General features: G+C 35.3%; 1 protein-coding gene across 1 annotated transcript; it reads right to left on the reverse strand.

The window, feature by feature from the left end:
* Positions 1-6,451: 6,451 nt before the first annotated feature.
* LOC309875715 (desmoglein-4-like) lies at positions 6,452-27,251 on the reverse strand (the record flags this gene model as incomplete). Its single annotated transcript, XM_082755388.1, has 16 exons — positions 6,452-7,417; positions 8,465-8,673; positions 10,289-10,349; positions 10,901-11,049; positions 12,833-13,231; positions 14,392-14,610; positions 14,749-14,891; positions 15,920-16,179; positions 16,359-16,544; positions 16,831-16,965; positions 17,218-17,381; positions 18,219-18,366; positions 18,519-18,674; positions 19,885-20,013; positions 20,359-20,394; positions 27,204-27,251. 16 exons carry the CDS (start codon positions 27,249-27,251, stop codon positions 6,452-6,454), a joined length of 3,408 nt encoding a protein of 1,135 aa, XP_082611514.1.
* Between the last annotated feature and the right edge of the window lie 313 nt (positions 27,252-27,564).

A 27,564-nucleotide genomic window follows, 5' to 3' on the forward strand; every position in this document is an offset into this window, starting at 1 on the left:
TGTTCGTACTGTAATGATTTCAAATGGCTGGCCTTCTTTAACAGTACTTACTGATGACAAAAGAATAAAGTAATACCATGAAGAAGTCTCCGGCCTGTCATTAAATAGGAGTGCCAAACACTCCATAGTTGATAGTGGCTGTGTCAAAAGGTTTTCCTGTTTTGCATATTTTAATATTAGCTAAATTTAATCAAGGAAATTATTTTAAGGGTAAATGAGAAATAAACCTAATCCATAGTTTGAGGAGCTTGATATCCTTATGAGGATATTAATGAGTCATTCTAAAGTTAAAGTTAAACATTCAGCCACATTTCACTTCTGGGGAAGAAAGATATGCTCTCTACGTAGTTAAAATTTTTTGTTACCTCAATATGAGGGAAATCAGGATATATTGTACTCAGATATTCACTATATGCTAAGTTTGTCCTGCAAGCTCTTCATTCATGGTGTATATAAGGAAGGTAGTTTTGATATTAAGTTGATATTAAACTTTTGCTGTTGATTTTGTCTGACATTTATGCTGTGTGATATGGCACAGCTGGTGATAATGTTAAACTGAATAGCACACACATGAAGTACTGCAAAGTCCTGCAAGTCTGTCACACGTTGGACCTATCATTTTCATTCCTCAGTGGGCTCATGAAACTATTAAATTCCAGCCACACATAGAGCCATTCATTTTCTTAGAGAAACAAAATGTTAAGGATTTTGTTTCCAAAGTAGTTATCATATACTTCCCTTATTAATAAATTTGTTTTTAAGTGTAACATTATGTTGTTAAAAGTGATTACATAGTTACTCTGTGAATCACAAATGGAGATAGAACAAAATAAGAGCTGTCTCCAGTGATTTTTCTCTCTGTTGGGAAAATGGTTATTTCTGCATGGGATGGTTATTGTAAATTCATCTCACCACCTTGGGACCTCTGTTGAATGCAAATACATGCTGATTTTGCTGCCAAAATGCAAAGGACAAAACAAAAAACCAAAAAACATCACCAAACTACAACCACAGACATACCAAAAAGAAAAAAAAAAATAAAAAAAGCTTAAGGGCTTAAGGGATGAAGGGCTGTATTCATTTTTTTTTTTTTCTTAATGGTTACACACCTATGAATGTGAGAAGGTACAAAGCTTATTGGTTAACATCAGTGCTAAGACTGACAGCTTTCCATTAATACTTACCTATTTCAGATTCTTTGATTCCTCTATAAAAAAGTGCAAATCTCAGACAATCTCCTAGCACAAAGACTAGCTAGAATTTCAAAAATGAAAAAAAAAAAAAAAGTAAAAGCTTCTGTGGAATGCCTGTGTTAGACACTGAACTTGAGCTTAACAAAATTGAAGACATCCCCTCCGTTACTTCGAAGCATGACTGATAAAACTTGCAAGCAAAATGGTTATATTTCTTTGCACTTTGTGTCTGGAAATGGTAATGGGAGATACCATCTAGAAAGCACATGTGAGCCTAGCTCCTCCTGGCACTCCATTCCCAGGTACTCACACAGACAAGGCTATTTAGCTTACAAAAAATAAAAGGCCCAAGCAGTTAGCAAACTAAATTTGCAGGTCGGCCTTATGTGCAATGAATATCAGATGTCAGTGTATACAATGCATGTCTGTTAAGCAATTTTTGTTTATTTTCCTAAATTGGCTTTTCATAACTGTTCTATTTCATATCTTATTATGCTGTATCTTGAATTCCAAGATGCCGTTTAGCTACCAGAGACAACAAGAATTTGCATTATGCAAAAGTGCATTCAAAACTATCACCAACTGTAATTTTGTCTTTGTTCTCCTTTTTGTTAATTTTTGATGTGCTTGGAATATGAAGGAACTTTATATCCGATGACCCATTTTTGACTTGTACGTGCACTCACATAGATTTCAGTAAAAGTTGCTTGTGCATAACAAATGGTTTTCTTTAACAAAATGTTGCTTTTTTTTCCACTAAAGCAGTTCTAAATACATGAAGATAAGTGATAATTTATCTCTATTGGAATTAGTAGTGCCATTTGTTTCAGTTGATTGATTCAATTTCATTTATGTATGTTTGAAGATGGACAATGTTTTTTAACTGAGTTAACTTACTGAAAAAATATTTAAATCATTACCTGAGGTATGTGAGTACCAGAAGGCATGCTGTTTGAAAGATTGACAAAAAGTATGTTAAAATGTTAACACAATATAAAATGATAAATTACACTTAATGGTAAATATATTATTCTTTTTTAAAAGCAGTATTTTACCGTCTTCAAATAAATCACTTTTTTTTTTAAAGTCTCTGTACAAAATTAGTTGTTATCATGAATACTTGCCTGGGACCTTAGAAATTTGTTTCAGAAATGTCAAAATGTACTGGTTTTACTTTTAGAATCAAATTCTTGTTGCTTGGAGAGGCTCAGCTTGAGCTGTATGCAGTGAGTATACCTGAGATGCCTGTGCTGCCCAAATATTGTAATTCAAGTGTCTTTTGTTCTTTTTCTTCTTTGAGGCTTGTACTCCAGCGTTAATCTACAGATCCTCTGAAGCACTGATTCAGAGCTGGACAGAAGGGTATCACAGAAAAGGGCATCTAATGGGAGAGAACAATGCGGAGAGTGATGACTTGAGGAAATCGTACTGTAATTCCCATGGACCTGATGCAAAGTTCTGTTGTGCCAACCTAAAAATAAAATCTTAGTCATTTTGATAAAAATAAAATCTTAGTCATTTTGATACATGAAATAATTTTGCACTGGGATGCAATGACTTAAGTCAACATTTTTCTTTTTTTTTTCAGTGAAAGAAAACAAAAACTGGATTTTTCCACTACAAACCTTCCGTTTTAAAGAAAATCACATTTTCCACTGCTAGATTAAAAAAAAAGAAAAAAGTCCTGAGTCAGTCTACTTAAACATGATGTTCCAAATGATCATTTATTGTATTTTTTTCGGAGCCATTCAGAAATTATTACAAGCAAAACTCTTAGATTTTTATTTATGAAAACACAATAACACTGTGCTATTACTTGTATTTTAAATAGAATGAAAATGATGCATTTGGTTACTTGGTAGGGAGGAACATTTGAATTATACTGTTATCTTAATTCAAGCAAAATGGTAGGCTCTTTTGGATTTTTGCTTAAATTTAGTGCTATTTTCTTATTGCAAGTAGTACAATATGCTACTCACAGCAGTTTAAATTTGCAATTTATTACCACAGAATCAGGACTGAGCAAAAATAATTGAAACCTGCAGTACAAATTCAGACAGTGTTCCCAAGACAGTAATCTAACAAGATCCCCTGTTAGTGCTCTATTCACTTCCATATGACAGCTTGATTTTAATGCTGCCAAGACCTCAATGAGCCTATGGAAGACTGTAGGATCCTGCTCTCCAAAATCCGAGTAAGTAAAGAAAGTTATACACTTGATGTTGCACACTGCTGACACTTGAGGAGTGTTTGGCTTGAATGGCTTATAGCAGGCTTAAGATCACTATTTAGAGTTATTTTTCCTTCCTGAAAACCATACTTCCTTACTAATCAGCAGGATTAAAGCCAGGCAGCAAGTGGGTTTCTAAGATACAGTTGAAGGAAAATAAAATAAAAAAAAAAAAAGCAAAAAAAAAAAAGCAGAACTAATATCTGTTAGTCAGGATTAACCTATATGCTATTTTTTAATAATAAAGCTAGAAAAAGGATTTGCACTGAGTTTTAATGTACCAAGTATTTGTACATTCACACCTTCAGATACATTTTTGTTCCACAATTTGTAATAACCTAAAAATTTCAACATCTCACTAAGAAAGCAATCGTAAGAAAGTTTGTACAAATCACACAGCAATAAAGATGAATAATCAGAAATGCACTGGAAATGCACTGCGGAATAATGCTGTGATTGCTGTTTAATTGCTGATCATGAGAAACCAATATTAAGGAAGGCTAGAAAGCTTTTGAGAAATGCAAAATAAAAAGCTATAGCTCTTAACCTATGTTAAAATTTACCAAAAGACAGTGCTAGCAAAATAGAGAACCACTGCATAACCTAAAATTGTGCTTTAAAAAAGACTTTTTTTTTTTTTTTTTTTTTTTTTTTTTTTTTACTATTAGTTCTTCCCCCTTCTACTTCTAGACATGTGAGAGCCCAGACTCAGCTTGAGCACCCATACTTCACACAGCATTCCTGTTTGAGGGGGGCAGAAAGGATTCAGCATGTGCTCCTGCAGTCTTGTTTTATAACCTTGGAGCATAACTAGGGAAAATATTTGTGATTTGCATAAGACGATTATTTAAATATTTACAAAAAAACTTTTTTTTTTTACATTAAAAATATATCTAATGGAATTGCATAGCTCTCTAAATGCACAGAGAGCCTTTTTGTAAAAGGCTCTCTGTATATTGCAAAATACTTGCTTTTTTATATATAAATAGGTGGTTAGTGAAATGAAAAGGAGCTTGTCAGTGTTTTAGTGACTTTCAGTAAGTAGTATCTGGATCTAAAATCAGACATACAAAAGCTTTATATGTCTTTATATACAACTTTATATATTAGTATCTATTTACCTTCTTTAAAGAATGATTCTAGAAACCATACTTACAGTAGTTATCTAACATAAATAGAGAATTAATTCCACTGAAGTCAACACAATTTTAGTGATATTTAATATAATCAAGGCTATAGGATGAAGTAAAAATAGTAATACTTCAGATCACTTTAGAGTGCTACCAGGGGAGTGCATCTAGCATGCTTCAGAAAAAGCTTGAAGCTGTGGAAGGACCTTTTTTAAGGTAGCCTTGAACTTGGCAATGAATCCTGGGGAGCACTGCTGTAAATGGCTGTAGCACAGACTCTGCAGCTTGTCTTTAGCAGCAGACATAGTTGCATTTCAAGAAGTATCATTCAAAAAGCTTTTTTCTGACATGAGACTCAGAAACTAGTCATATAGTTGTTCTGAAATGAATTAATCTGGATTTGAAGGTTTCTTCCCCTTTTTATTGAGTGTGAATTTCACAGACAACTCTTAAACTTTTCACTAACCTGTCCATCAAAGCTGAAGAAGCAAAATTTGAGGGAAAACTACTGATCTGGTGATCTAGCAAAAACAACAACAACAACCAACAATCCCTCCATATAACTCTATTGTATTTACATTGACGTGATGTTGTTGTATACACTATGCTTACTATACATATGATACAGAAGTAAAATGAGATAGATACTACTTTTCAGTATTTTGCTCCTTCAGATCATAATCTAAAGCATGTTAAAGTTTTATTAGAATAACAGAATCCAGTAGAGCTGTTTTTGTGGGAAAATAAAAGCCAGATTTAATTAAGATTATAGAATCATAAAGACTTTTTCAATTAACACATTCAAATAAACTTTCAAAATATCAATGCAAAATACATTGACATATGAAATAACAATTCTCCATGCTGCATATTAGCAAATTTATATTGTTCCCAAGGGTTTTTTCATTTCACGAAGGCCTTCAGCTACCACTGTCAGTATTATAATACTTGCTATTGCCTCCCCCCATCACAAAGCTTCTAAGACTTTGTTTTCTTGGCAGTATTTGGGAAGAGAACTGACATGTTATATTACAGTTCTCGTAAAGTAACCTGATGTTGGATACTTAAATGGTAGTCATAGTTTGGCACAAAAATCTGACTAAATGCTCCTGGTTTTCACCAACGTCCTTCTAGATTTAAGTAAAGCTGTAGTGGTATTGGAAAAAAGATGAAGCCAACAGCTTCTTGGTTTGCAGCATCAATGCTGCAGCTCCACCTATGGCAAATTCCTAGCCACACTCTTGGCCATGAGCATAACAACATGGCAGGTCATGAAAGCGCACGTTTTACTGAAAACTTCAGAAAGCTATGAAAATACATTGTGTTTATATGATTGTAATTTAGAACTTGCTGGTGATAAGAGAAATAATTCAAAGTGCTGTTTTGCAGCGCACCTGAAATTACATGCAAAGTAAAGTGATATGTTTGAAAGTGCCTATTTAGTCTTGTGTTGACTAATTGCTAATTGCATTCTTTTCCTGTCCTGCCAGTGAGGAACCATTAACCCAAATCTGCTTGTCTTGGGAAATCACTCACCAATATAATATTTTAACACTCTTTTGTGTGACATTAATTCATGCTGATACTGTATGTGGATCCCTTCTCACTGCTCTCCTTACTTATCAGATCTCTCTCTAAAATCGTTAGTATCTGTTTGCACAAGTTTATCGCTCTGTGGAAAGAAAGAGAAATTTAGAGCTCACCTCAGCTTTCCCTTCACTGACAAAGTTTTTGACCTTGAAATGGGGCACCCTTCTGAGATCCTCACTCAAGGAGGAATTCCTGAAATTTCAGTGCTGTTTTCTAGTTGTAAAAAATGATGATATTCTTGGTGGGTGGCAGCTAACAAATGCTGATGCAAGTGCCAATTTCAGTGGGGAGGTGCGCTGGCAAAAGCCTTACTGGCTGGAGTACTGCATGGTGCTGTACTTTGTCACTCTTCTCCGGGAGGTGCCAGGGGATGCTGTGCTCATTGCCTGGCCAAGGTGGCAGTCGGTATTGAGCATCTGACCTGTGCTGCTCAGGCCCCCCAGATTTGCCCCCCCTAGACCTCCCCCCGCTAGGCCAGTCATCCCAGACCCTGACACTACCCTCTCAGTGACCACCACATTGTGGGTGTTGGATAACTCTGAGGGAATATTTATTAAGCTGCCCGGCATGCCAGAGGCAGGCCTGAACACCCTTTCTGTCACCACCACATTCGACCCATCTACCAAATCGGGAATGCTCAGAGACGTCGGAAGCCGGGAATTAGGTGCAATGACTCTTTCCGTGACGATAACGTTGGACCCGTCTGTGAGATCGGGAATATCTAACATGCCACGCAAATCAGAGGCAGACGCGGGACCAACAACCCTTTCTGTTACAACAACGTTGGATGCGCGCAGTGGGTCAACACAAGCAGAGCCGGAGGTGTAGGTCTCTGTCACCGTCACATTGCCATGGAGCAAAGGATCAGGCATGGGCCGTGGGGGCTGTATGGTAGATGCAGATGTGTAGGTGTTTTCAGTAACAACCGTGGTAGTGCCAACCGGGGGAGCCATGGGTGCAGAGCCGTTGACAAGGATGGTGGTTCCAGGTGGCGGGAGGTTCAGGTCACATTCAGGGTTGGGAAAGGTGACATTAATGCCTGGCCAAGGTGGGTTGACATCAGGGAAAGGTTCGATCTCCTTGCCCAGACAGATCTCTGCCAGGGTCTTAAATTTTGGTCCTAATGTATCCAAATACGTTTCATCTGTGTCTTCTCCAATAAAGCTGCAGCAACCGACAGAGCCGACAGGAGTACCTATTCCTTCGTGATCATATATTAATAGGCAGTCATTTGCTGGCCGACCTTCATCTTCATCTGCATACACAAATGCTTTCTGTAGGTTGCAAAAACAGAAAGGTGAACAGAGTGACTTTTTGTCAGGTTGCTACCTGTGATGACTCAAGATGTAGTAAAGTTTCCCCAACCACAATAAGGCCCAGATGACTTGAAAAATGGAACATCTCAAGACAAAAAAAAAAAAAAAATAATAATAATAATTGTGTGACCTTTTGAAGACATATGCAATTATAGTATTATGCATCACAGTTCATGATAATTGTAGAAATATATCCATTAAATCCAATTTATATCCAATAAATCCATTAATCATGTAAACTCCATAGGATTTTATCCCGTATGTAAAGTCAACTTAATATTTTCCCAGTTACAAAACTGTGTGTTTGTGTCATTTGCATTTCACAAGTCTTTTACAGAACAAAAAAGGTAATAAAAATATGGAAGAAAGTGAACTGGTATTCACAGTTCCTTAAGACTTAAAGTTACTACATTTAACGATCTCTGAAAAAGTATTTGTGAACAACTTCACAACATTATTATATATCTGTACACTGAAAACGGTGGAAAATGGATACATTTGATGGTCATTTATTAAGCTGAAATAATTTAATTACTGCCCATACCTGCAGTGTGTCCATCAGTTTTACAGAAATGAATCCTACTGAACAATCAAAACTTCTGTGCCAACAGCTCAAAAGCAGCATTATTAATGTCCTGGTTTTTACTACTAGTACAGTGAGCTTTGCTCTTACACCAGTCTAGTATCATGGGAGTTTCAGTTGAGTGGAGTTGTTTGTATTTAGACATTGGAACAGACTGCCCAGAAAAGTGGGGAGTCACCACCCCTAGACGTATTTAAGAGGTGGTGCTTAGGATGTGGTGCTTAGGAACATTGTGGACATTGTTTCATGGTGGACTTGGTACTCTTAGGTGATGGCTGGACTTGATGATCTTAAGGGTCTTTTCCAAACTATGGATCCTAAGATTCCATGATTCTGTGATGTTGTATTTTCACAGTGTCACTTGGGGAGGATAGTGTAACAGCAGACTCACAGATACAACACAAAAAAGACCACATAATTACCTCAGAGAAGTAGTTGTCTAGGAAGGCCATGTTCACCCCTCCTTCTCGATACTCTTTTATCGTTCCTCCCGTTGACCCTTTTACTTCCCCTGTTCCAGAAACTCCTCCAGCTGTTCCATAACCAGTACCAGTGGCATAGCCAACCCCTGTAGTTTCTTCAACACCATGACATACTCCTCCTCCTCCTCCATATGTGTTTGTATATATATCTGAGAACAAGAAAAGAAAAATTCTGTCTCCTGTGTTCTGTGAAAATTTTCACAGAATTTTCCAGTTGTTTTTGCAAATAATATAATGACACTGCTGAGATTCTAAAGATATTTTAGAATAATTACAGGCACAGATCTACACACATGTGCCAAACACTAAAACTGCAATAAAAATTAAGTGCATACTAGCAGACATCTAAAAATTCGATTTTATTTGTGATGTTAAAGCTAGACATACGTGCTTTAAGAAATCATTGTTTGGCTTATGCAATTGGAGAGATTTCTGTCTGGTGTATGCATATGCTGCCATGGGATTTGCATTGGCAAATATGGTAATGCTTATGGATATTTATGCAAATGCATGGAAGCATATTTATAACCCCACAGGGGTTAAAATTGTTTTGTCTGAAACTGTTTACTAAAAGAAATAGCTTTTTAACTCCTCTCCAATTTTCTAGTTCTTAGATTGTTAAAGGGAATTCAGGAGAACAACAGCTGATCATAACAACTGCTGGTGTTAATAATACAGAATGAAAATAACCTTTATACTAAATTATAAAATCATCCACACACAGTTTTATCTTTTCCACATTTTTTCATATATTTTAGCAATGAATGCATGGTCTTAAATATTAAAATGTAATATAATAAAACAATTACATGCAGTAGTCTTTTTGACAACCTATGATTACATTAAGAAATATAGGCCAAATTCTGTTGTTTTTCTATTTAATCTCAGGTGATAGAATTTGAACCTGGGGCTCTCACTGTAGCAGTACCGAACAGTGGAAATAACTAAATCACAGGTGAAAGTCTTAAACATTTCTATTGCCATGGCAGCAGAACTTCTCTGAGAACAAAGACATATTCAAATTTATGACCCAAAATATTCTCTTTTCTTTTTGTCTAAGGATAAGAACATTTTTGGCTAATCAGTGCTCATCTGAGAAGTTGTTGCTTGCACAGTGACATTTCTTCCTGTCAGAAGCTAGAGGAAATGGATCTGTGCCAGCATCGTTACTTCCTGTTGTGGAGTAAGGAATGGGGAAAAAGAGAAAGTGGAACTGCAGAGCTAAAACTGCAGAGCTAGAGTCTATGCCCATCAAATTCCTGGGGGAACCTTATCACAGAAACATGTATTTATTATATGGTGTGCCAGCTTTGTATTTAGGTTGGTGCACAAATGGGCTATTTGATAAGTCCTATTCTCCCTTGTGCTAAGGAAAGCCTTGAAATTGGCAAGGGACAAATCTTCCACCTCTGAATTATGAAAGAAAATTTCCTTATTTTCATCTTCAGATTCATTTCTGCTAAAACTGGTATCTTCAAAAAGGCCTCCATACACTAGCTGGAATGATCAAGAAAAAATGCCTGAGATTTGAAAACCTCAGCAAATATTTCAAAAGAAATGTATCTGCCCATTTTCAAGGCTCTAGTCTCAGACCCTTCACTCATGCTGGAAGTTCTACTGGCATCAGTTTGACAATCTGCAGAGGTAAGATTGGAAGGGTTGTGTTGTAGCTGAGAAACCAATGTGCTCCCTGAACCAGAAGACATGAAGTGCTGAGAGACAGCTTTATGATAGCACAGATAGAAAATCTTTGGATATTCTTACCAGAAGGTTCACCAAAATCACCTCCAGCAGCTGTTGTTGGGGCAAGAATGTGTGAGACATCCTGGAAAACAATATTTTGATTCCTTGAATGATAACTTTGAAATTTCCTTATGAAGGTCAAGGCTTTGTGAATCATACTAAGGAATTACCACTCTAAACTGTTAATTATAGCTAAGAGTCACCACTTCCATTAAAAAATAAAATAAAATAAAATAAAACAAAACAAAACAAAATAAAATAAAATAAAATAAAATAAAATAAAATAAAATAAATAAAATTTTCATTTTCAAGGTAATAGGTGATCAGTGAAGATGGTTTGCGTTATCTTGCCCTAGCTTGCACAGGAAAAGCTTGCTAATTACACTTCAGCTGAGGGAATCGTAAGATCAGACTGTTGGGCCAAGATAACCAAAAACAACTTAAAGCACACAAGCTCCATCTGCAAATCTTAATTAAAAATCAGCTTTCATACCTGCCTGGCAATGACTGACAATGCCAGGCTTCTTTTACAAAATGACATAGTAATATAAACACTTTCTGGCTTCTAGACAAACGTAGTCTTTTCTGTAAACAGAAATTACTGCAGGGTTTTGAAACATGGGATGTACTGACCCTATCTTCAGGCTGTGCACCTTCTATTCCCCATGGATGAATTGCCCCTTCTGTGCATTCAGGTACAGGTTCAAATCCAGTTCCAACTCCAGCTGCAGCTCCAGGTCCACAGCCACAACAGTCACTCATTGACATCAGAATTGGAATCACTTAACAGGAAAGAAAGAATACATAGGGATTTAGGACATCCTTTCTTCATAGGAATTACTGTTCTACCCAGAGGACAGGTGCTCAAGAACTTCAGAAAAAAAGCCTTTTGAAATGTTTCAAACCAATCAGCCTGCACGTCTGCCTGTCAGAATCATTATCTGTTTTTGAAAATGTATGCATTTGGATATTTGGAATAATTTGTACCTTTAGTTATAGCAGAGTAAAGCTGGGGTGGAGTAGGGCTGTTACTGCAAATTTATAGCTATACATCCAGGAACAGACTTTGATGTACCTCAACTGAATGAATATAAGATGTTGATTTAAGAAAATTAAACAAACAGAACCAGTCTTGCTATGTCTTGCAGTCTTGCATTCAGTGATATTCATTCTTGACACATAAGCTTATTTTTCTCTTCAAACATTGTAATTTCTTTTCAGAAATACACGTTAGTAACAATAAATTTATAAAAATCAATAGGACACTGTTCATGTGGCTACAGTGATCTTTAGCTAACACTCCAGTTGCAATATTCCTTCCCATCACCTATATATGATGCTTATTTGAAAAGCAAGAGTCAAACCCTCAAAGCCTGGCTTTAAGAAATGATTAGACACAGTGAGTCAGATTTCGCAGTGTGGTGCATTATGCTTACTTCTTTCAAGAATTCAGTGTTGGAAACTGCTGGAAAAAAAAAGAATTGCTCATTTTTGGAAGGGGCTGCAATATTCATTCCAGCTGTATTTAGACTATTTACCTAGATAGTTAAGCTAAAAACCTAATATTGCTGCAGAGTTACTGGGGAGACTCACTTGCTTACAGCAGACTAGCCAAAGTATCTAAAACTCCCAATTTAACATCAAAGCGAAACAAAGACTAGAAAAAATTTCTGAAGGCAGAAAGGTGGCCTTTCCTGTAGATTAACCAACTGGGAACTACAAACAAAACAGTCTTTTTTGCAGCTTCAAAATTTTATCTTTGTTGATTCCCATTTAATCAGAGACCAAAAACCAATACGATCACTCTCTTCAAGAGTCAGGTTCTCATAGTTATTTTAGTCAGTACTTCTGCACTGGACAGTTTCAGATGTTGACTGCTTGATGCCAATGCCATGAAAGAAGAGCAACCACATCTGACTGCAGCAGTCAGAGAAGTAATTGCTGAAGCTCACATATTGAAAATCACATATTGATCCTTTATTGTATACAGTACTGTTTTTTAACAGATGTCATATTTAGCAGCAATGGCAAAAAGTTAAGATTATGATCTTCCTCATTTTACCACTGTAATCTGTCCTACAGTTCAAAGGAAACTCGTTCCTTCCTTACATCTTTTCATACCCAGTTTGATAGTTGCCCATTTTTTTTTAGTAATTTAACTGACGTTCAAATTGCAAAGTGTAAATTGTAAAGTAATAGGGGCAGCTTTTGCCAGAATCTTCTGAACCTTCTACTAAACACTTCTACTCTTCATGGTAGTCTGAAAACTGAATACCTAAGGAATAAAACCCTAGATCTTAGGATAGAAAGAGTTATTTCTGAATGAAACATATGTATGTATCCTATATTCTACATATATATACCTGTGTTCGTACATGTACATACATCCTATATGTGTCCATACAATTCCTATAGTTTTTGATTTTGTTTGTGTTTTTGTTTTGCCAAGTTGCACATGGGAGCCCATGAGTTAACAAATGACCAAAAAGTCACCTTACTTTAGAAGAATAAAAAATACACTTTGTAAAGGTTAAAAAATATATATTTTATAAATTTAATACTTACGAACAAATATTAAGCCACCAAGAAACATCAGGCCAATGGCAGCACCGCTAAGTGTAGTAGAAGATGGGCCATATGTGAGAGGATAACCATTTCCATCCTCACCAGTATATGGCTCATAAGTTTCAGTGTTAACATTCCAGTATGTCACGTCTGTGTAGTCTTCAGTAACAGGCCTATCAGTCCAACCAATTCTGTCACCATCAGGACTACCACCACCACCACCAATGATAATTATTTTTGTGGCCCCACTGCTGCAATAATTGCGACTGTCACAGCGACAAGCTTGTAGAGGAATTATGTACGGTTGTAAGCAGCTTCGGCCTTGGCTATCTCTTACTCTAATATAGATCTTATAAAGGTAGAAGTCCATGTTCTGGCTCACTAATTCTGCAGAGGTAGCTTTAGGGGAAAAAAAAAAAAATAAAAAAATATTTAGATTAAGATGTTGACTTTAAAAACTGCTCAAATCTATAATTTTGGTGAATTATGTTAATAGTACAGACTAAGCGTTTGCATTAGATCTTCTTATGTATCTACAGTACTTATTCAAAGCTGAAACATGATCTATGCTGGTAGTTTTTATTTGTTTGGTTGGTTATTATTTTTATTAATATTTATTTATTTATTTATTTATTTATTTAATTTGGAGAACCTGAGCAAGATCAATCTAGTCATCACTTTTTAACTTGAAAAATATAAAAGGGACAAATGCACTTTTTTTATATATCTACTGCTGATTTTCCTCATTTTTATTTCAAAAATTGTTAACATATAATTTGCAAGATTTACACATTTTCTTTTCTCTCACTAGGAATTTACATGCCAGTTATGCTTTCTATTTTTTTTTTTTTTTTCAAATGGTATTTCAGTTATTTTAAAATATTTAAAATTATGAATTTGCATCTGTTTAGGACAAATAGGAGTTACAAGGATAGTTGCAAATCTGATATTTACTGTTTAATAAAGCCTTCTATACATACAGTAAATTTTGCAAATTCTGTCATTAAGAAATGTATGAGATATGATTAATCAAAAAGCAAGCAGAATTTGTACCATACATTGCAAAAGCTGTAATCTTTATTTACCATTTTCATGAGACTCTCATAAAAATAAAAATTACAAAGAACTTTTGCTCTCATATAAATAAAAAGCTTTGTCATATGCTTAGAATAAAAATAATTAAAATAATTAAATAATAATATAGAAATAAAAAATATCAACCTGTCTTTTGAATTACCTCATTAGGTTTAGACCAATAAAGCTGCTTATTGTAGTTATCACACTCACATACCATTTTGCTGCTCTATTTGTATCAATATATTTTTAGTTTCCTTTAAAAGATAACTAGTTAAAATGCATGTAATAATATTCATTCAGTACTAACATATATATAGAGCAACTCTTTGGATTCAAATGAATATAAAATCATATTTAAGTGAGAAGAATGGATTTTAATGACTGTTTTGTATTGTTTCTTATGAAAACATATCCTACTCTGTAATCTTAGATAGGAGGTAATTACTATGATTTATTCTGTTATAAAATGTAGTTTAACTTACCATTTATTGATCTGATAATCCACGTAGTTTGAGGTTCACCATGTATGCTGAATGTAAAGGGGAGCCCGTATAGATCACCATTTACGCTCTTTGCTGTGATGACCACTGATGGGGAATGCATACATACTTTCCTTAATGCTGTATTAATAGTTGGACAATTGTCATTAACGCCTTGCATTGTAAGCACAATGGTGCCAGTGGCAGTATATTGAGGAACCCCTGTAAGAAGAAGATATTTGTAATCAGGAGGCAATGTTGATACTATAAATAATGCAGTTCAGGTGGGAAAATTTGGAACGGAAAAAAAAAATTGTACAAAGTGTATTTTATTTCAGAAAACTGAATCTGTTTTCTTACCTCTAGTAATAGCCAGAACCTCTGCTCTGTACTGCCCATGGGATACATAGGAGGATTCCCAGTCAATAACTTTGTTCAGTGTGATTTCACCAGTGTTTTGATTGATTCTGAACCAGGCACCTGGATCACGTCCTATACTATATCTGTATTTGTTCAAATAAAAATATTCAGAATTATGTTTAATATGAAACAGTATAAATGCAGACCTAGTTATGTGGGTGGAATAAATTATTCCAATTAATGTGGACTCCGTATGGTATAGTGGTCTGCTATATATTCATTTTGCAAATAATGTTTGTCACTTTGGAATATTTTTTCTTTAGATTATGCTAGACGCCATTGCATTTTAGCCTTTTCAAACAACATTTTTGTAGATGTCAAAAGATATACACCATAAAAAATAATTGTCAACAAAGGAAATGCATAAAGTTCATTATATTTTGAAAGTGCTATCATAGTCTGAAAGTAAATAAAATCTGTCTGGTCCCTGTAAACCTTTAACAGAACCTTTGATAACATCAGTAGCCACAACTCCTCCTACAACATACTGTGGTCGTATGTGGTTATATTTGCTAATATTTTTGTCAGTTTTATGAAAGCTTTTCAAACCTTGTTAAATTGGGTACATTTATTTCTGCATATGTTAATAAAACAAATTATTCGTATTAATTAACTTTCATGAATTTCATCAGAAATAAATGTCAAAGCATTTTTTTTTTTTAACTATAGAATGACCTGTTAGTGACCTCTTGTGTTCTGATTGTATAATATTGCCCATTATTGTGGTTTTCTGCTTGCTTTTTTTTAGAGATGCAGGCAGATTCTCTTTCTGTGTTCTTAAGCTGGTTTATAAAAAATCAGTTTTGATTTATTTAAATTACAGATTGAGAGAAGAATGATACCTTGTTTGCATTGTGCACAAGGCTAAGGAAAGTAGGTCAGGAAACAAAAACAACCATATCATAAGAACATAGTATTATATTTCTATTATTCTATTGCTATTATTATTGTCATTAATTTTTTCCTGTTATTTTAGGAACCCTTTTTTTAACCCTTTGCAAGATCCTTTTCTACTTCTTTGGCTGCAGTAGAGAATACCTATTCCTAATCTCATTGTAATCTCAATTAAAAGAATTTTTCCATCCAGGAGTTTAAGCAGATCAGAGCTTACACAACATTGGTTGCAGTAGTCCCTGTGTCCTCATCGATAGCTGTATATGTTCCCACAACATAGTTCGCCCTCATTTTTTGTGATACAAAAAAGATAATTGAAGATGGATTAAACCTTGGAGGTTCAATCACATTTTTTACTTCAACTATGAGGGGTGTTCCGATGACTTGGTACTGAGACATAACAGAGTGGTGGAATTCAGCTTTGTTCCTGACACCGATACTCAGTGAGTGAGTTCGGATATGTTCATAATTCAGTTCCTAAAAGATAAAACATGGAAAATCAGAAAATAAATAAAACTTCCTGGACTGTAATCTTATTTAAGTATCTTATTTTAAATGGTTGAGTGTCATTGTTGTTAGTGATATATATATATTTAACAATTAAAATTATTTTAAGATGATTATTTCAACAGCTGAATCATATTATTTATCCATACCTTAATTACTCTAAGGATTCCTTGATTTGTAGCTGGATCTGTAACAATTTCAAAGCAATTATCTTCATTACCAGATATAAAGAAAAACTCCGCTAACCAATTGTCGGTAAACTCTTCATCAGCATCCAGAGCTTGTATTCGTAGCAGTTCTGAACTGAGTGAATTTTCTGAAATAGCTGCTGAGAACTGTAATGACAGATAAATACCTATTAGCAAACACTAACATATATAATGAGGGAGATACAGCTGACCACAGAGAAATCTTTGAAAAATGTTCTTCCCTCAGTTAATACTAACTTTAACAGTAAAAAAAAAAAAAAAAAAAAAAAAAAAAAAAAAGTATTCTGTGTAAATTGTGATTCTGGTTGCAGGTCTGAAGAGCTGCATCACCTCACATTTTTGCAGATGCGGTTTAGCAGAAATGGATTTGTGCTTTCTAACAATAATGTTGCATTTGATATTAAAAACTTACGGAGCTTTGAGCAAGAGTTGGGAAGTTGTCATTGACATCAATAACTTTCACATGACAGCTACAAAGGGATGAAATTCCATCTCCAGCTCCATCCCGATCTGATGCTTTCACAACCAGAGTGTAGCTACTGTGTTGCTGTCACAAAAAGAGAAATGACTATGTTACAAGCATCTGCACATCTTATAAACTACAAATACTTATGTCATGCTACTGTTTCCTAATACGGGAATTTGCTGTAGATATTTTAACATATATAAAGAAATGCATTTACCCGTTTTAAAAAACAAAGAAAACACACTTTCTCACTCTCTCTTTCTCTCTATTTTTTGTCACTCTCATAACATGCACACACAATGAAATCATGTTGTTTGACTTTGGAAATGTTACCTCTCTGTCAAGATAATTTGCCAGATGGAGTTCTCCAGTAGCCTTTTTCATAACAAACATTGGTGGGCCTGAAGGTTCCTGACTCTCTATCTTGAAGGCAATTTTAGAATTCAAGTTATTAGGTTCATCTGCATCTGATGCAATTATTTTCATCACCAGTGTGTCTAAGAATAACAATCAAAAAAAAAAAAAATCAGAAAAAAACCTGTTCTGAAATCAGAAATACTTCGTGTATAAAAATGACTGAAAGCTGTTTGTTGACATTTCTGAAGCAAATGGAAGTTTAATTTCCTAGTACCGATTTTGACTGAATGTGAATGACTGTAAAATGCATTACAAATTAAAGTCAGGTGGAGTTAGGTACATTTTCTCTGAACTTCTTTAAGTCACCATAGGGAATATGTAAAAATTGTAAGTTTTGAGCCTGAAGATATTCACAGAAGATATCTCCACAGTTTTAAATGAGATTTTCTAGAATGTAGGACATGAGTGTAACACACTCAGTGTTGTTCTCATGTTTAATGATGCTTGCAATGCTTTTGGTAAAAAGAACCATTTTAGGTATTTAAGAAAGAGCTTGTTTAGTAATATTCTAGTGTAACTTCAATACTCAGGCTGAAAAAAAAAGTAATTTATGTACCTTCACAGGAAATAAATGTAGTTGTAATGTTATTATTATCATTTAATGAGAAGAAATGGACCAATTTATTTTAAGTTGTCACATCTAAAGGAATTTCATGATGGTACACTTAGGAACTAGAATATTCAGCATTGTTGTGTGGGAGGAAGGGGGAAGCATTGCTGTTTAATTTTAAGCAATGATCTTGGGCCCTACTCCAGTAACACTCTGAGAAACATCTCCTGCTCCTTCCTCTGCAGTAGCCTTGGGAAAAGTACGTCATTGCCTAAAAAAATGTTGAATGAACACCCCAGGTTTATATCAACTGTACTATTGGATCTTCACCAACTTTACTATGATAGGCAATAACATAGTTACTTACTGTCCATACTGCATTCTTCAACAGCTCCTGTAAATACAGATTGTGCAAATATAGGAGGATTATCATTTATATCCAGAACTCTGACTCGAAGTTCAAGAGGTGGTTCCAAATCCATACCCGTCACTGAGTGTTTAGCAAAGCAGCGTATCTAGATAAAGAGATTACTCATTTTAAAACCAGAATTGAAGGAAGCAAAGCTACAATCTGAAACAAATGAATTAGAGCATTATTCTCCTTGTGCTTCCCCAGCACCACCCTGAATTCATCATTTTAAAGGAAAAATAAAATGGGAGTACTTACAACAAATACTGGGGTCACTTCCCTATCCACTATTGCTGTTATATTAATGTCTCCTGTTCTTGGGTTAATAACAAATATTCCATATGGGGCACGATCAATTCCAACTCCAGAGATGCTGTATGTGATTGGATTGTTTTCTTCACAATCTGATCGAATCTACAATAATACATAATGTTATTACAAAATATGACTTATACCATTTTACTGAGAACATCTGCAGTGTTTTCATTTTTCTGTAATTAGTCTCCTTAAAAAAATGTGTATAAGTTTAGTTTTCCTCCTAACCACATTTCACAAGATTCAATTTATAGAACAAATTGAAGGCTCTTCTACAAAACAGGCAGCCTATAGCTATGTCTGCCCTTAAATACTGGACAGGTTTTCTCTTTCCTTTAAATCTTCTGGTGGTGAAGTGAAAATGCTTGGGGAGAGAAATTTCCACGAGTATTATGCTGTGGCTGGACCTTGGAAGCAGTATGGACAGGGGGAGAAGAAGAATCACAGAATCACAGAATATCTTGAGGTAGAAGGAACCCACAAAGATCATTGAGTCCAACTCCTGGCTCCACAGAGAACTATCCAAAATCAGACCATGTATCTGAGAGCATTGCCCAAATGTTTCTTGAACTCCAGCAGGCTTGGTGCCATGACCATTGCCCTGGGGAGCCTGTTCCAGTGCCTGATCACCATCTCAGTGAAGAACCTTTTCCTAACACCCAGCCTGATCCTCCCCTGTCCCAGCTCCATGCCATTCCCTTGGGTCCTGTCCCTGGTCACCACAGAGCAGAGCTCAGCACCTGCCCCTCTGCTCCCCTCATTAGGAAGCTGCAGGTCACCATGAGGCCTCCCCTCAGCCTCCTCTGCTCTGGGCCAAACAAACCAAGGGACCTCAGCTGCTCCTCATACTTCTTCCCCTCCAGACCCTTTACCATCTTCATAGCCCTCCTTTGGACACTCTCTAATAGTTTTATGTCTTTCTTTTATTGTGGCACTCAAACTCTTTGCTCTGTTGTCCACAGGAGTCAGACATCATCCTTGACTTGTGCTCGTTCAGGGATTTCTCAAATTGAGAGAGAAAAGAAAAATATTTCAATCTAGTACAGACACTAAAGAGACTATGGTTGGAGCTCTCCAGGAAGGGGTCTGATTGCAATGTTCTAGGAAGCCTTTGATCACTCCTCAGCGGCTGTGTGGTTTCACATATGAGACTGTCAGCAGAGCTGGAAATACTGTATCATTTTTCTTTTATTCTACATTCCTTGCCTTGACTAGTCTAAGCAAATGTGCTCTTAAATTTCTCTGCTTTTATCTGTCTTTAGAAAAAGCTTCCTTGTCAGTGAACAATTCTGCTATACTTTCTACTTACTCTGGCAATTGGATTCCTCTTAGAATTATCTTCTCCTTCTCTACAAGCTGCAGCAAATTTTATCCATTCACGTTTTTGTCTTCTGAAGGTTTTCCATCTTGCTGTTCCATTTTCACTCCATTCTTTTACCTTCGACATAGAGTACCATTAACATATGACCACCAACCTCAATACATTTTAAATTAATTCAGACATAAAGAATTTCCCACAATAGGGAGGAGAAGAATACATCCGCAGGTCCCAAACTCTAACACTGTACATGTGTACTTTAAACTTATTTCTAGGTATTCATATAGGTTCAGGAGAACTTCTGAGAGGATGAGCAGGTTATTACTACCTGTAACCATTTAATACATACATATGTTTTCAATCTTCAAGTTCAGAAATATCTTACTCTAGTATTTTCCATGTCATTTTTACATTGGTTACATTACATTTTATCAGAAAATTAGTTTCTAAAGAAATATATATTACCTCTACATGAAATCCTGTGCTGAAATCCAAGAACACCTGCAAGAATGATAAGATGATCAGCATATAAAGACACAGGACATAATTCAATAACCAAAACTTGGCTGCTATACATTGCTAAATTGCGGAGTAGGAGCAGTATGTTTTCTGTAATCTATCGTAATAACTTATATAGGTTGTAGCTGAAGAATTTCCATAAATTACATTACATGGTTCTTTTTTTTTTTTTTTTTTTTTTTTTTTTTTTTTTTTCCTTTATATATCGCTATAATTTTTGAAAGTTAATGCTTTTAAAATTATTTTTGTCTTTCAAGGCACTTTCAGTTTGAAGGGATGTGCCATACAAGTTATATCTATATAAAAATGCAACTTTTACACAGACTTTACATTATACCATCTCAGCTGAAGAAAGAAGGGATTGCAAGATTTGTTCTAAAGAATGTGTATTTTATTCTTTGTTATTGTTGTTGTTGTATCTTATTTAGAGAGTCCGCAGTAGACCTGTAATACTTTGATATACAGTTTAACCAAAAGGAACAAAAAGTTTTCTTCAAACATCCCACTGAGGTTAAAGAGATTCCAGGTAAAATGGAAAAGCAACTGGAATCAGGCAGATTTTCCTGGAGTTCAGTGGGCTTCAATTTGAAGTATAACCATGCAACTAAAGACTCATGTAAATATAGTTTACAGAGTCAGATGCAATGAGTAATTACTTTAAAATCATATAGATTCATCAATTTCTTAATTAGCACAATTTAAAAGAAAGCACAGTTTAATTAATCTTCTTCCTAAATAAATGGTGACAATAAAGCTCACTTGGTCAATGTACTTTTTCAGAGCACTGTTTTTGATTCAGGATCTACCTTTGCTCTCTTCAGATGTAAAGATTGGAGAACATGGGATCTGAATGACTGGATTCTGGTTTCATAATTGGGAGAAAACATAATATCTATGTGACTCAAAAAGCGATGCAGAGTTTGTCTTTTCTCACCAAACTTGATGAATGGTTGTAGTTTTCAATTTTTCATGTTTTTGTAATTTCCCAGTACAGTTCAAGTTTTGATTGTTTTGTTTCTTTGTCTGACGCCTTTTGTCTGGTAGATTTTGTGACAGATATTGTATGGATATAATGTGAGATAACTTTTCTGTTTGCAGTATATTTACCTCATGGGACTTTTCACACTTTAAATGTACTGCGTTGCTGTTCTGTCAAGGACTTTTTTCCACTTATTTCATGTTAAAACAATCTCTTACATGCAAAAGATAAATGAACAGCACCTTCACCTTCATTTAAACGATGTCTCTAATGAACTGATCTTCCCAAGAACACTCGTTGAAACCTCTTGTAAAAGCTGCTCTAATGTCTATGAAGGAGGGTGTTTGGGCTGTGTATCTACCTCACATATATATATATATATATATATATGTGAGGTAGATACACACATATATATATATATATATATATATATATATATATTTTTATATATATATATATATATATATATATATAAAACATTTAAATTTAAGGGACCATTCATAAGTAATATGAAGTACTTAATCATATATAAGTAATAAAGTAATAGGAAATAAATACTGAAGTAAGAGTAAGTTTTTGTTGTTGTTGTTGTTGTTTTTGTTGTTTGTTTGTTTTTTCCTGTTTGTTTCTTTCTTTGAGCAAGTTATTGACACAAATTGTTAAGAAAAGTTCTCTACGGGACAATCATTACAAAGCTGCATTAGGTCTTTGGAAGGGAAACAGATATGTTCATATTGTATTCAAAACATCAATACAGCTTTTAATCTGAGTTTATGTCTTGAGGACTGTTTAAATCTTTGGCTTCAGAATGGGATTCATATGAGTCATTACCTCAGAGAAGGCAATCTGCAATATCGGACTCATTTAAAGTGTGGAGTGGTTTCACCTCAGTAGAACTTAAACCCTATGCTTTTATAAAACCCCTTGTGGCTTGGGAAAACATGGGAGAGTAGAAGGTTCAGATTACACCCTCACCAGAGAGACTGACTGACAAAGTCCACCAGAAATGGCACTGATTCAATGTTTCTTATCAGTTGATCCCACCTGCACAACAGAGAGTCCTTTAGCAAGTACAGTGAAATCCTCTCCACCCTTAGGCTGAAATCTCTTCTGGCATGCAAGCAAGGAATTGTCTTGACCCAGAAAAGTATGGCTATACTAATGCAATACCAGTGAGTCTCATCTTCTGACTGCATCCTATGGCCTATTCTGTCATTTAAGAGTGAAACTGTATCACATCTGTTCATGTCACTCTTGTGTTTAACAGGGCTACCTGAAAAACTGTGTTGGACATCTCTGTAAAGAAAAACTTGTGGAGAATTCTGTTCTTTAAAGACATAAATATTAATTAAAAAACTTGATTTCAGTCCATAGAGAGTTCTGCTTCCAAGCAATGAAAATATCCTTTTTACACTGCAGTTTCATCCACTGGAGCACTGATAATAAGAATGCCAAGAATTTGGGAATTGTAAATTAAGGCCCAGTATTTCCAAATTTGTCCCCCACTGACAAAGGACCCTGCTGCTACATGCTGCTAATTTCTCTTTAAAGAAATCTTGATGGTTTTGAGTACAGAGTCCTTAGTACAGTTTGTCATGCATCTTTAAAATGCTGATCTAACAAACTTGAGGTATGCATTCAGCAAGACTTTCTCAGTTACTGCTGTATTATAGGAAGGAGGGCAGGCATACACCATATAAAATTTTCTCGTTCATCAGATAAACCTAGACAATTTTGAAGTGACATCTATCCAACATGACCCAGAGATGCCTCCCTAAGCAATGTTTTCTAGATCTCCACTATTATTAGCAGTTAAAAGGCTCTCCCCAAAACCCAGCTGTCTATTTTTAACATCCGTGTGATGCAAATTCTTTATCTAATGGTATTTCGAGAGGAGAAGTACATTTAGTCATCTGTCTGCTAGCAGCTAACTTTGGTATTCTTGTACATAATGAATGAATTTCCTTTCCAAACTAGTATCTGAGTGCCTGCATGCAATACTTTCCACAGATTCAGTGCTTAATGATAATTAAAGCAATAGAAAGCACTGAAACCTGTGAGATGTATCTTAAGGACCTTGGGGCAAGCAAGCTGATCAGAATGAAACCACGATTTCCTGTCCCGTTTGTCTCTGAGACACCCTGAAAAAATGGAAACTGTGCTGAGAAGCTATAAACTAGTTGCACAATCTGCTTCTGGTATGGACTAAGAGAGGTGCAAGCAGAAGACATATTTATTGTGGCTGTCATTCTCACAGTAGCCTATCTGAAAGCTTGTATTTTATTGCAAAGAACCTTGTATTTAAAATGATGCTTTAGAATCACACTGGATTTATGCTGGATTTATTCTGATGTAACTGGGAAGAGAATTAGGCCTATAGGATGTGCATGGTTCTTTGCACCTTCAAAGCAATTTGCAAACAAAAATTAACTAATCATTAATTGACTGCCAAGCAATATTATACGCAATTATGGAATCCTCCCTCCTCCACCTACTTATATCTAAATGACTGAACACGCCTGTAACATCTTCCCAGCATTATTCATATTGGATCTGATTCCCATTCTTTGAAGTCAACAGCGGTATTGTTATTGGCCATGATGGGAGGAGTGCTGAGAACTCACATATATTATATGAGTCATCAGGGTGCCATGGTAGCTCTGGTTGTGTCAGCATTTTGGGACTTTTACGTCTTACTCAGCCAAGCTCTGTCTAGTAAAAGGTTGAAATAATTAATCCCTCTCTTTATGCTTTCTGCACCTCTTTGAGAAAAGATAAATCTGTGCATTAAGTAATAAGAAGCACACCTGAAATATAAGACACAAACTCATTTTAAAAAGAAGCAGTATATTCACTTTTAAATCAAAACAAGGATAAGTTTTTGTCTGTACTTTCCATTTTTGCAGGTCACTAATGATGTGCTTTCACTTTTAAGAGGATGGTTTTCAGGTTAATTTTTCATTTTTCTGTCAATTGCTTTTGTAATTCTGCAAAAGTTAGGTGTTTCTGTTGCTTCCTGTCTTAGGAAGTGAAGTCAATATTTTGTATTGCACCTGGTATGGAGGACCCACTACTATTTCAACAGAAATATAATAATGTTCATGTCAGTCAGAAGAATAAATTCTAAAGTTGTATTTATTTTAAAATATATTTACTCAAAGAACTAACCACTTTGGGAATGTTTCTGAGAATGTTTCTTTTCTACTGAGAAATACAGCAGAGGACAAGTCGTACAGAAATAATGAATTTCCATATATTACCTGAGCTTAACCGTTAGAAAAATGAATAGAAAAGTAATTTCAATACAGGGTATAAGCCATTATCATTCAAATTTTAGTTTTTCAAATTACACATGCTCTAATTGTGCTCTCCTCAATAAATATCCTCAATAAAACCTGAGTTCTAGTTTAAAGTGCTCCAGCTGCAAATACACATTTACTTAGGGGTCATTTTTACTCAGGAATGTAACTGCAAACTTACGAAACTCATCTTGCATGATAATTCCTGGTGCAGAATTGCTTTAGTTTCTATTTCTATAATATTTTTTCTTCTGCAGAAGGGCCTGCAGTTTTATGGCTACATCCTTGCAGATATTTAGTATGCAAGTGCAAGTAGATTATATGGTTCCTTAATATTTTTATATGCAACCAAGTTATGAGTAGGAGGTGTAACCAGAGCCTAACAACTGGAAAAAAAAAAAAAAAAAAGATAACACATGGGAAAATGTAGCCAGACAAAAGTGCATATGAAAGATGCGGTGAATTTAAAATTATTAACAGTCACCTGATGGCTGGCAGGAGGAGAGTCATACCTGATCAAACAGGTTATTTCCATAAAACGTGTCTGTGCAAGTACCACAAGCAGAACTCCCTTACTCATGAGAATAACACCTTTGAAGTCACATGAGCAAGGGTTGCAGAATCAGTCCCACCAATGGTGAAATGCATATGGAAAATTATTAGTTTCAGAGCTCGTAAGTTTTCTTTTTTTTGAAAGTGTGCTAGCGTGCTAAAATATGTATAATTCCACAGCCATTTTATTTGCTACAACTTATTAGCAATATACTAAGCCAATACACTATTGAGACAGGTAATTTTCATGAAAGATTAATCAAGCTGAAAGCCAAGACACTTTCTCAGAATGCACTAAAATTATATACATAATTTATAATACGGTTATTCTCTACAGTTTCTCTATCAGCTTTCTGTACAGTGCTGAAAAATGCAGTTAGGCTGTACAGGCCACCATAAATGCTGTCATTCAGGAAAGCACACAACAAGAACAGTTGTTTCCTCTGGGTAGTAAAAGTTCATATATTTGGTACTTGTCTAAATGTAGTGGCAGTTTTCATAGTCACTCCTTTTTCTTTACATGCCCTGGTTCAGTCACAATCATAATGATAATATACCAAAAGAATGAAAATTGCTCCAGAGTTGACAAGAAAAGTTAAAGCAGTAAAAGCACTTTTGGAAAGACAGATTTTAAATACAGTACAGCAAACTTGATTTTTATTATTATTTTTTTTAAACTTCAATACATCAGAACTATGCATCACCAAGTAACAGAATAAAATAAATAGTCAGTATTGTAATATAAAAATCCAGCACTGTTAGTATCATGTGCAACACGCCAATCTCACAGATCTGCATGCTGCATTGAACAAGCAGAAACTCATCCGAACCATAACTCGCTTTTGCCAAGTTTTGACATTGTTTGCTTGGCAGCTGCCCTGCGCTGCTTAGTTCTACTTTACTGATTGCCAAACTGTGACTGTTTAAGCCTTGGGATTTCGTACACTATAACAACAAACCCTTCTTCCCTGACTACCGCATTTCCAGAGGTGTCAATAATACGGAATTAACAAACATTTGCGCTTACTAATATATTGTGTAAAGTGAAATACACAAAAGGATATGACTATACTCTAAATTCTACCTTTATCAATCTTCAGGACCTTAAACCTCTACGTAGTTTTAAAAGAGCAGCACAGATGAGTGAGAAGAATCCACGTAAAAATCATAATGTGGGAGTAGAATTATTTTAAGTCATTTCTCAGTAATTTCTGTGCCTTGATGAACACACTGCACAACTGTTCCACTTGACCATACCAACTACTTTCCTTTTACCATAAGAAGAACAAACCCAAAGAGCAACACTTTCATCACGCATTCACTCACTAAGCACATGGCTGCTCTGACACAAACGCACACTACAAGGTAGGAATTCTTTGTAACGTGAAATCATGGGCCAAGTCTTAATTTTTGCTTGGCTACAGTCTTCACTATTTTTTATTTTTTTTTTCTTGAATGTAGCCATAAAACTCACATTCAGCTCTGAAACTTATCAGTTTAGGAAACAATAGTTGCTCTCCATCTTCTCTCAATTGATCAGAAAAATAAAGACATAGAAGGAAATAATATCCAATCAGACTTCGGGGACTTTAAAAAAAAAAAATTATTTTTATTAAGAAAAGCAACTCCTTAAACTGTACCCCTAAACATTTATCTGAAAATTCATGCATTAAACAGAAAGTTATATATTAAGCGTTAAAAGACTGCAAAGTCATAATCAAAATAAATATTTGCCAGCATTTAATGAAAACCTAAGCTACTTGTATAGGATCTTCAGAAACTGAGTTTAAAACAAGCAGAGCTTTATTTCTTTATGCTAAATTCACATTTATTTATTTATTTTTTCTATGGGGAGTTGGGAAAGTCAGATTAGTTTACAGTGTGAAAAGTAATGGTCTGCTGAGGAGATTCAACTGACACAATCATAAAGTTTACAAATATTGTTTTAAAATTTCACTTACCAATAAAAGGAACAGAAAAGCAGTTGTTCGGTGAGGGAGCCAATCCATTGCATCTGACTTCTCGGATACAAGTCCAACTGAGTTATGGTTACAGGTCTGTTCCTTTTCCCTCCCCCCCCCCCAGCTCTGATGTCTATGTAAAAAGACACTCGGTAGATGTCCTTATACTCAGCCTTTCAAGGTGCCTCTGCCTCCCTCTGAGGGAAGAACTGAAGATGCTGTATAACACAGTGTCTTTCCCCACCCCAAAATCCTGGGCTGGTCTCACCTGAAACGCTTGACAACATCATTATTGCTTGCAGGTAAAAGCTAGGAGACACACCTTAATGCTTATTGCACTGAAACCCTTTGTTGGATACAA

This window comes from Aythya marila (genome assembly GCF_965140915.1).
Source record: "Aythya marila genome assembly, chromosome: 2".
Classification (NCBI taxonomy): domain Eukaryota; kingdom Metazoa; phylum Chordata; class Aves; order Anseriformes; family Anatidae; genus Aythya; species Aythya marila.